This window comes from Hibiscus syriacus, unplaced genomic scaffold (genome assembly GCF_006381635.1).
Source record: "Hibiscus syriacus cultivar Baekdansim isolate YM2019G1 unplaced genomic scaffold, ASM638163v2 tig00003715_pilon, whole genome shotgun sequence".
NCBI lineage: Eukaryota > Viridiplantae > Streptophyta > Magnoliopsida > Malvales > Malvaceae > Hibiscus > Hibiscus syriacus.
Window position 1 is genome coordinate 277704 of NW_024061980.1, and position 10514 is coordinate 288217.

The 10514-nt window shown below is 34.0% G+C and overlaps 2 protein-coding genes across 3 annotated transcripts; one reads left to right on the forward strand and one right to left on the reverse strand.

Moving 5' to 3' along the window:
• Positions 1-521: 521 nt before the first annotated feature.
• LOC120179903 lies at positions 522-8999 on the reverse strand. 2 transcript variants are annotated; one of them, XM_039185364.1, is made up of 3 exons: positions 8845-8999; positions 8362-8770; positions 522-531 (listed from the first exon to the last, which is right to left on the reverse strand). In XM_039185364.1, exons 1-2 carry the CDS (start codon positions 8972-8974, stop codon positions 8397-8399), a joined length of 504 nt encoding a protein of 167 aa, XP_039041295.1. In that variant the 5' UTR covers positions 8975-8999; the 3' UTR covers positions 522-531; positions 8362-8396. The 2 variants fall into 2 exon arrangements, with proteins under 2 accessions (XP_039041295.1, XP_039041293.1); XM_039185362.1 differs by lacking the exon at positions 522-531 and having other exon boundaries at positions 8230-8770.
• On the forward strand, positions 1053-6977 carry LOC120179892 (nicalin-1-like). The gene is made up of 14 exons (XM_039185355.1): positions 1053-1431; positions 1526-1683; positions 2489-2592; positions 2873-2939; positions 3367-3459; positions 3543-3707; positions 3829-3969; positions 4204-4281; positions 4695-4807; positions 4900-4960; positions 5617-5784; positions 6179-6280; positions 6444-6533; positions 6662-6977. Exons 1-14 carry the CDS (start codon positions 1143-1145, stop codon positions 6722-6724), a joined length of 1692 nt encoding a protein of 563 aa, XP_039041286.1. The 5' UTR covers positions 1053-1142; the 3' UTR covers positions 6725-6977.
• Positions 9000-10514: the final 1515 nt, after the last annotated feature.

Sequence of the window (10514 nt, forward strand, 5' to 3'; positions counted from 1 at the left end):
TGGAATGAATTGCAACGCGAACTTCGCCTATCGCAACGAATTTGGAATAAATCGCAATGCGAACTTCGACTATCGCGTTGCGAATCTGGAAACTGATTTGCGATACCGGAGATCGCGTTGCGAATTATCGATCGCATTGCGATTTACTTGGTCATTTTGGCAAATTCAAAAAAAATTTGTCAAAATCGTATATTACAAGGCATTTTCGATAAAAAAAAATGGATGTGGCAAAGCCATCCTTGGCCCAACTTCATCTACCTTAATTCGGATTTTTAAATATTCATATGAATTTTATTTTGAAATAAGCTCAAATACGAAATATAATCTTATATATATATATATATATATATATGAATCTTTTAAATAATTTAAATTTATATCTTACCTTAGATAAATATTATATATTTATTTTTTAGAATAATTTAATATTAATTTTATAAAATAAAGTAAAAAAAATTAATAATATTTTATTCCCAAATAACATGGGAAATTTTATTTTTCAATTTTAATAACAATTTAGCTTAAACACTACTTTGTTTTTGTACAATTTTAACGCATTTATTGTACTGCTCATTAGTCATTACCTAGGCATGGAGTATTGTGTTTAATTCCTCTTGACAGTAACAAATTTTGAATATTTTTGAGATGGCAAGGAAGTTAAGTTAAAAGGTTAAAATGATTACTTGAAAAAAGGAAAACTAATGTTGGTGATTAAAATGAAAAACTATAATTTACCCTACAAATTATTTGTTAAAAGGTTAATTATTTTATATTTTTATTGTTCTCCCGATTCAAATGCTATATCAAGTTATATCAAAGGTTATATTAATTTTTTTTAATTGTCCTCCCGATTTAAAGGCTATATTAAAATCTAATTTAGATTGAACAACGTCGTACATTTAATTTTGATGAGTATATCTTTAGATAAAAAATTTCTACATAAACTCAAACACAATTGATATTAAATTGTTTATCATTTAAATCAATCCGGTTGATTTTTTTATACCTCAAATAATATTCGCATAAAAGTCAAGGAAACCTGACAAACGGCAGCTTGGGAATGGAATCAACTCTGCTCCTTTAAACATTTACTTAATCCAACTCCCTCCCTCTCTCTTACCCTAGATCCAATCTTTCTTCCCATGGTGCTCTCTAAGAACTTCGGCGGCGGTCACCGGGGATTGCAAGAATCGATGTACTCAGTGATCTCTCTACTCTTCATTTTAGTTGCTTGCGTCGAATTTTGCGATGCCGCCGCCGCCATCGACGTCTACCGTCTAATCCAATACGACATGTCTGGTTCCGCTTTCGGATCTCGCTTCGCTGCCCTCAACCACCATGCTGCCTCCTTGCATTTCCCTCTTGGCACTGATCTTTCCAGAACCGTTCTCATCATTCCTCTACGTGAACTAAACATCACTTTCGTCCGAGGTTCACTTTCATCTCAACAATTTGAGTTCTTAGCTTTTTTTTTCTTTTTATTTAGAAAACAATTAGTTAAAACTTTTCTTTTGGCGATTGGCAGAATATATTAACCAGAAAAAGCCGTTAGGAGGATTGCTATTTTTGCTTCCTGAAATATTTAACCCTGGAAATGGAGGGAACAAGCAAGTTCATGAAAGAGAGAAACTGAAAAACGTGTTGGCAGAGCTCGAACGGTTACTGATACATGCAAATTTACCTGTGAGTATAATAGAGATTATAGTTCTTATGGTTAAATTTTACCTCTATGCAAAAGTAATGCGTCTATATCCCTACGTAAGTTTCCATGTTAATTTGGTTTCTTGGTAACTGAAGCTTCCTCATTTGTTAAACTAATTTTCATTAACATCTGGGTTCTGTAAACTTGACACTTTAAAAGGATTAGATTTTGTTGTTTGGAGCTTTATTTTGTCTCGGTTGAATGAGACTGAATCAAGTTTAATGTTTTTCCATATCTAGTCATATATGTTAAGTGGATAACTGTTATTGTCATATCAATAAATTGTTTGATTGGAAAATAGCATAAACCTTGAAATTTCTGAAACATACCAGAAATATGTAATTCAACACCAGTGCATATAAACAGGATTTGAGCTAACCTTTTTCTATATCTTCACTTGCATCTCCGGTAAGCTGTTTCTAAAAATTAATTATACAAGCATAGATAATTAGATTTCATACATGTTAGCGTCCAATAGGGTACTATCCTCCTATGTTCCACTAGTGTTACTGTTATCAGCTATTGAAGATATCTGTCCTTTCTCAGTTTTCAGATTCTTGACATTGTGTGAAAATGGCTTTTGGAATTTAAATCCAAGTTAATAGTGTTCTGGTGACTCCAAATGAAGTCTCTGTCACATAATCATTTTAAGGGAGAAAAATTACAGGAGAACTTTGCTACTTCTCAACTCTTGATTTATTTTCTTTATTTATTTATTTGTTCGATTTTTTTTATCTTCTTTATGCTAGACGGCCTTAACTTTATTGTGGGGATTTTGTGCTGCAGTATGCTGTCTATTTCGCGTTTGAGAACGATGAAATTGATATTGTATTGGCGGATATCAAGAAGAATGATGCAACTGGTCAACCTGCTACTGCAACTACAGGAGGGTCAGTTTATAGTTTTTTTTTTAATTAAAAATAATACTTTCTATTCAAGTGTTCTGTATATTGTCGTTTGGTATTAGGAAACTGGCTTACCTCTTTTTTATGAGGTAGAAAACATATTACCTGGATACCTGTTTTATTTCTCAAAATATTGTAGAATGATCGTTTTCCAGCTAGACACCCAAATAAGTGGTGCCTATTTTTGTTCATTTTGATGTTGAATTGGTAATAAAATACCTTTTTCTGTCATTGTTCATGTTTAATCCATTGTTAAAAAATGCAGATACAAGCTTGTTATCCCAACACCTGAACCGAAGAAAGTTGCATCTCCTACCATCACTAATATTCAGGTTTGTGTCAATTTTTACATGGTAGAGAAAAATCACATAGCATTTATTCTAGCTGCTCTGCTTATATACAGTAAATCAGTAATAATGAGACATATTAGCATACAGAAGACAGTCACTTGGTTTCGCTTTTATCATATGAACGAATACTAGTTGTGGTTTAAAAGAAAGAACTATATTGTCTTCTGACTGGAGACAAAAGAAATATACGATTGCTTCTGGAAATTACATGGCATCATTTTCACTTGTTGCTTGCCCCATCTTCATATTATATTTTTGTCTTGGAAAGATATTTTGACTTCAGGTTTTGGTATGTTTAATTTTTCTTGCTCTAGTTTTATTGCATGTATTATCTGTGGAATTTTGAATATGCTATTAATGGAGTTTTCCAGGAGAAGTTTTCACTCTGCTAATTCTGATTTGATAACAGGGGTGGTTGTCTGGATTGAAAGCTGATGGAGATATGAATCAACTTCCAACCATTGCTATTGTGGCATCTTATGATACTTTCGGGGCTGCTCCTGTGCGTATTTTATTATTTTTCAGTAAAGAAAATCAGCTTCAATTATCCAAATGAAGGTGAAATAAATTATTTTAAATGTGTAGGCATTATCAGTGGGAAGTGACAGCAATGGCAGTGGAATTGTGGCGCTTCTTGAAATAGCTAGGTTATTCTCTCTCCTGTATTCAAATCCTAAGACAAGAGGAAGGTACAATTTACTTTTCGGCCTGACATCTGGTGGGCCATATAACTACAACGGAACTCAGAAGGTGATTCATTTTCCTCTATGAACTGAAATTTTATCATCTCTTTCAGTGGCTTGGATATCTTTCTAGTTACTTTTGCTGTCATTTTTGTTGCTCGGGTCATGTGAATATCATATCTGTGCAGTGGCTTCGGAGTTTTGATCAACGTTTACGCGAGAGTATTGACTATGCTATTTGCTTAAATAGTATTGGTTCTTGGGATAATGAATTGTGGATTCATGTTTCTAAACCTCCAGAAAATGCCTACATCAAGCAGATTTTCGAGGTAAGCTGATATGTTACCTGGACTCTTCATTTTTTATGAAGTCCCCGTGTCTGGCACTTTTGTCTGACACTTGGATATGGGGATATGAAAAATCTAGCCAGACCCTTGTCCGACACTGACATCTGAGTCAGAGTAACACATGTAAGCTGGCAGCATCTTGAATGATAGGTGTTGAGTGCATCATATTATATTTTCTTTCCATTGTTCGGAATCTGATACATGGTGTTATTGAAGGGTTTCTCTAAAGTGGCAGAGGAGTTGGATATCAAAGTTGGCTTGAAGCACAAGAAAATAAACATCTCCAATCCTCGAGTGAGTTGATATATGTATAAGTTTCAATGTTTTAAGCATTTTCTGTCACCATTTTCTGAAAATAAGAATATTATTATAATCGACTTCATCTATGAGAGACCTATTAAACTTTAATTTGATGTATCTATGAATTAATTGTTTTCGTTGTTTTCCAAAATTCAGCTATAACCCCTTTGCCCTTTATGATCCTATGGTCTGTCTTGTTCTGAACATCTTTTCTGGCAATGGTTAACTTATTCTTGAAATAAATCTGTTAAATCTGAACTTTTTGCTATTGTTGGTAACATATGAATTTACCAATTGAAGGAGCAGTACATCTATTTATCTGAACTTTCTGTGGATAGATGTAAGAATGCTATGTTCATGCAATTCTGCTGTTTAGATCTGGTACTAGAACTGTTGATTTGCTGTAGGTAGCTTGGGAGCATGAACAGTTCTCAAGACTGAGAGTTACCGGAGCCACTCTATCTCAAATTCCTGTTGCTCCTGAACTCCTAGAAAGCACTGGAGGTCTGTTTGATAGCAGGTAATATTTTCAGACTCGAGCCCTTATTATCAAATTGCCATAGTGTCTTTGTGTTTGAGATTAGTTGTTCTGAGAGCTTTGACTATTTGCAGACAATTTGTGAATGAAACTGCAATCACTAGAGGTGTGAAGTTAGTTGCTGAAAGTCTTGTGGTAAGATAAAATGACCTACCTGTATATATTGATTTAATTTTATGAACGCCATTCTTGTGATAAAATGAGTTTGTGCTTGCAAGAGAGAACCCTCAGCCCCTCCCATTTTTATCAGTAAGCATAAAAAATTGAAGAACTTCTGGAAGGGAATGTGTGGACTGTGGGCCAATTACATCTGTGTCTGATCTCTACCAAAGCAGTGTCAAATGACTCAGTGACATGACTAACTTATCATGTGATGCTCGTGTGTGGAATGTAATGGATTTACACGTGTAAGCATAGAAGTGAAAATTTCTCCTGTTGCATATTAACCTAGGAAAAATTAATTACAATTCTCACCGGAGGAAAAATTTTAGCATCACATGTATGCTGGTTCTTGATGCAATTTAGTCTTTTGAGTTTTCTAGGCAAAGTGGAAAGTGTCATTTAGACCATATTTTTGCTGGTCAATTTCTAGATAAAGTACACTGATATATGACCTATGCAAGCCAACCAACTACTTTGCAAAGGCTTTATCTTGGTGATTGTTTTTTCTATTTTTATTTAATACGCATAGTAAAGAGTATTTGGATAGTTGCTTATTCAAAGGCATTAAGGTTTAATCATTGCTTGTGCATGACCATGTGCTATTTTAAAATTGTCACTACTTTGTGCAGAGGCATATTTACGGGCACCAGGGAAAAAATGTCCAAATTTTTGCAGATGGTGGTAGTTTGGCTGTCAATCCTGCTTATGTGCAATCTTGGCTGGATCTTTTATCACGAACACCTCGCGTGGCTCCATTTCTTTCAAAGAATGACCCCTTTGTCATGGCATTAAAGAAGGTTTGTCTTCTAACGTGACGATGATGTACACTTGAAGAATTGAATTGCTTTCCATAGAGTTGAACTATGTTTAAAGAATCAAATATACGATATTTAAGATATGGGGGATGCCAAATGTTTTGGATAACTCCTTTCCTAATTGGGAGTTGGAATAAAGAAATACTTTGCTTTTATGAATAAAAGTTGCATGCACCATTCAGAAGCAAAACTAAATAGGAAAAAAAGTTATCTCTATTTCATCCCAGGCTGCTTCACTTCAAAACTTCTATTCTTGTATCAGTGGAACAAACTTTTGGATACAGATTTATGGTAAATGGTGAAAACACTAGAATTACTTGATATGCACTTTCTTTAACTTTCAATTCTGATTGCTATCTGTTTCACTCTTTGGCAGGAATTAGCTGATCACACTGATGAAGTAAATTTGCAGCATGAGATTCTTGAAGGGATGTTCACTTTCTATGATTCAACTAGCACAACGCTTAACATCTATCAGGTATTTACCATTCGTTGAATTATCTCTTATCATCTTTTCTCTCTCTCTATGATTCATGAGATTGGTTGGGACTCTAGGGATATATAGACATAATTAATTTCTGTCATTCGTTTCTCATTGTTTTCTACGTCATAAAATGACCAGTTTGATTGTATTATCACAGGTCGCTAGTGTAACATTCGACTTGGTGTTACTTCTCGTGTTGGGATCATATTTGATAGTGCTCTTTTGTTTTCTTGTCATCACAACTAGGGTAAGACACTATTTAACTTATTAAGCAGATCTTAAACCACTGAATATTCACCTTTTATTTCTGTATTTAAACTCAGTTTTTTTTTAAATTTTATAAAATGCTAATTTAATGACAATTCATTGCCACAGGGTCTTGATGATCTAATCAGTTTATTTCGTCGCCCCCCTTCTCGAAAGGTTAAAACAGCTTGATCACTTAAGTAGAACACTGTATGCGATTGCATTTGTACTAAATTAAATGTTTTAGACAAAAGAAAATCCCAGGACGTTCCTTAGCTGTTTTCACTATTTTGTGTGTTCTAGTTTTAGAATCAGGGGCTTCATTTTAAATGAGATCAATTTTAGGTGCGAGAAAATTTTTGCTCAAATATTTTGTATTCTATTGTTATTGGCAATGCTTCTTCTTTTGGCTAGAATAATACAGAGGGGATCCGCATGTGACATATATGTTTAGTGTTAAACATATGTTTGACTTAGATTCATTTTTTCCCTACGTTTTTTCATATATTTGAAAGATTATATTTTTATACTCGTGCGAATGTATGTTGAGAATATGTCAGGTAGAGTTACAGATGCTTTAAGGGAAAATAAAGAGTTTGAACAGTATAGGTAATATAAATAATAACAGTAAGTAAATAAATAAATTGAGAATTTTCTCCATCAGCCTTGTAAAAAATATGGATATGATCATATTTATGGATTTATACGTTGATTTGCTTTGCTAGTTGCAGTTTAGCTGTAGTTAAGAAAGTCTCCATCTCTCACTTCTAACAGCCAGCCATAGAGCAATTTTGAGTTTTTCTTGGTTGCGGCCTTAAATAAGCAATGAATATGAGCAAAACCCCTTCATATCTGCAATTAATTTATAGCCCTGTATTCAAATCCTCCAAAAAGAGGGGAAATGCCATGTGAGATTTACTTGCTCGGCTTTGGAAGCAACTATTATCCCCATAAATGAAAGGTAGTTGATCGGGAAAAAGGAAAAATAGTGCAAGAAACTTGTGAGAATGGGACTGAATGTATCATGAGAAAGTTTGTGAAATGACATTCTTTATCAGATCCAAGTACACTCAAGGTGGATTCGGTTTAATCTGAATTGTATCTGTGAGACTTTTTTATTCTATATTTAAAGATATTATGGATTTTAGTCCACATAATTAACAAATATATTGAAAAAACTGAACCAATAAAATGATATTACGTGACATTCTATCATGAAAAATTCCAAGTTTTTCTTGAAAATTTTCAATCATTATTTCAATCTATGAAGTTGATTTTGAGATGGGACCAATTTAGTAAAAAATATGTTTTATACAGGGTGTCTCTGTCAGAATAAGTGCAGTAAGTCGAGAAAAGAGAGAAGAAAAATAGAATGGGAAAGAAGAGAAACAATTTGGGGAGGAATAGGATAGCAAATGAAGAAGGAAAGCGGCAGGATGTTAGGATAGAAAGTGCATTTTATCTTTATTTTTTATTTTATGACTGTCGGAAGTCTTCCACGGAAGCTACTCTCATCCTGACGTTGGGGCAGCCTACTACCCTACTTTCCTTTTACCTCATTGTTTATGGAAGTATGATTTTGTTGTTGTTGTTTTAAAGGATCAATGAGCTGTCTAATAAAATTCTAAAAAAATAAATTTCAAAATGAGTGAAAAAAGCCACGAATTTATACTATAAACTGGCTATATGCTAGCATTAAACAAGGAGCAAAGATTACACCAAGCTCTCCACTCTTAAATACACATAATTAATAGAAATTACTTAATATCTTACAACAGTCTGCTCTCATAAACTATATATGGAAACACGCAAGTGTTTCTCCCAAGTACTTATTAATGAAGAACCCACCGAGATGCATGCAGCATCAAGGTATACCGATGATGGGGATGAAAGGAACGTAATAGCTGGACGGTGCAAGCCCCCACTCCGGGGGAAGTGGCAGATCAACGGTCTTGGATGAACCCACTCCACAAGATTTAGCAACAACCGAAGCCAAAGGGCATGAAGTTGTGAAAGCTAGTGGAGTGGAAATGGTGTAAGAGTTCACGTCATGCCTCACCTTCACAACCTTGGACACCAGGTCCTTGTTCTCGCCGTACAGCTGCTCCGGTCCACCCAGGAGCTTGGCCAGGCAGTCCGTAGATGTTGCTGGAAGCTCTACTTTGAAAACTCCGTTTTCTTGGGTGGTAGCAGTGGCTAGTTTCTTCACTTTATCACACTTCACTGCAACTTTGATGCCTGCAAGTAAATGTAAGTAGGAGAAATGGACGGATTCCAAACAAGTCAAAAAGAGTTGGAATTGAAGAGACAACCTGACAAGTCATAATTATGTTTGCAGTCGAGGCAAGAAACTTTGGCGATGACAACATGGCAAGTTGAGAGTTGAACCCTAGCAAAAGCCAACACGACGAGCACGAGTGCTGCAGTTGAACCAAGTGCCATTTTCGGTAAGCAAAAAGTTTGAAGTTTTTTTGGTTCGAGGATGGGAGGAAGAAGGCTTATAAATGCAAAGGGGGTGGGATCAGCTATTAATGAAGGGAAACAAAGGCTGAATTGGTAGTTGGTGTTGATTTACTGCTGTAACGAACTAACACGAGAGCCCCCTTATCTTCTTTCTTTCTGGTTCGGGTTACAGCAACCTATGTAAATTTGTACAACTTCCTGTAACATCAATACTTTAAGCCTATACCTATTCTCTTGGAACAACCACATTAATAATTTTGACAAACTACAATCTCTCAATACTCACTAATGTTTCTTGTGAATACCCTGGTTGATGAATACTCCATTTTTTTCAAACATTTTTCATTCCTCTATTAAGGTGATTTGACAATTTTTATTACTTTATAATATAGTATTTCCCAACTATATTTCAATAGATCTAAGATCATCATATAAAATCATGTGATGATGATTGGAGTGTTTGTTGATACTTCAAATTTTGTATAAAATTTGTCAATGAGTATTGACACAAGTGGTTGAGATTCAGGAATTTGAGCTTGTAAGGTTAAGTTCGAATCTCATTTCTATCACTCTTGGTGGGCAATCTGTAAAATCATATGTAACTCCTAATTGGGTCTTAGGTATGCCCTGGCCCTGGACTGGGAGAGCTACCCCTGACCTAAACTTTTGTGTACCATTTTTTTGTATAGAATATATTAAACATAAATTTAACACTAATCTAAAAATATATTGACACCGTCTTACTGAATTCTAATACCGCGACTTATTTTTTTTTATTCCACAATCATCTAAACGTGTATATAGCCACTGTGTTATCTGTGAAATAGAAGGTTATGATAATGTGTTTTGTATAGGATATAATTGCAACCATTTTCTAAAGCTATCACGAATCAGATATGGACACAAACGCTACTTATTAATTGAATTATGTTTTCTCTTTCGGTGACCTAAGCAACTGTCATCATCCACGTCAACTGGGGTGAGCAAAATTCGACTTAACTGAAAAAAATCATTTTTTTCGACTTGATTCTAATTGATTGCAAATTGATTACAAATTGTAATTTTATAAACTCGAATCGACTCGAAAAAATTTCAAATTCAAATCAAGTTGTAAAATACAACTCAAATAGATCGGAATTTTTAGTAATTAGTAGATTGAATTTCACATAATATATATATGAAATTTTTTAAAGATATATATATATATATATATATATATATATATATATGTATTGTATATGGTTATAAAAATCATTTAAATTTGAATAAAATAATATCATAATATTATAAATATTTACAATTAAATTTAAACGGAAACTCAAAAATTTGACTCGACTAGACTCGAAAAAAATTCAAGTCAATTTTGAGTTATAAATATGACTCATGAACTCAGATAACTTAAAATTTTTTTAACTCGACTCAACTTGATCAAACGTTCACCCCACCGTCAACTATTTAATTTAGGAGTTGAAAACTTTTAAATTTAGCATTAGAATCAATGATCATGATTTACTACCAA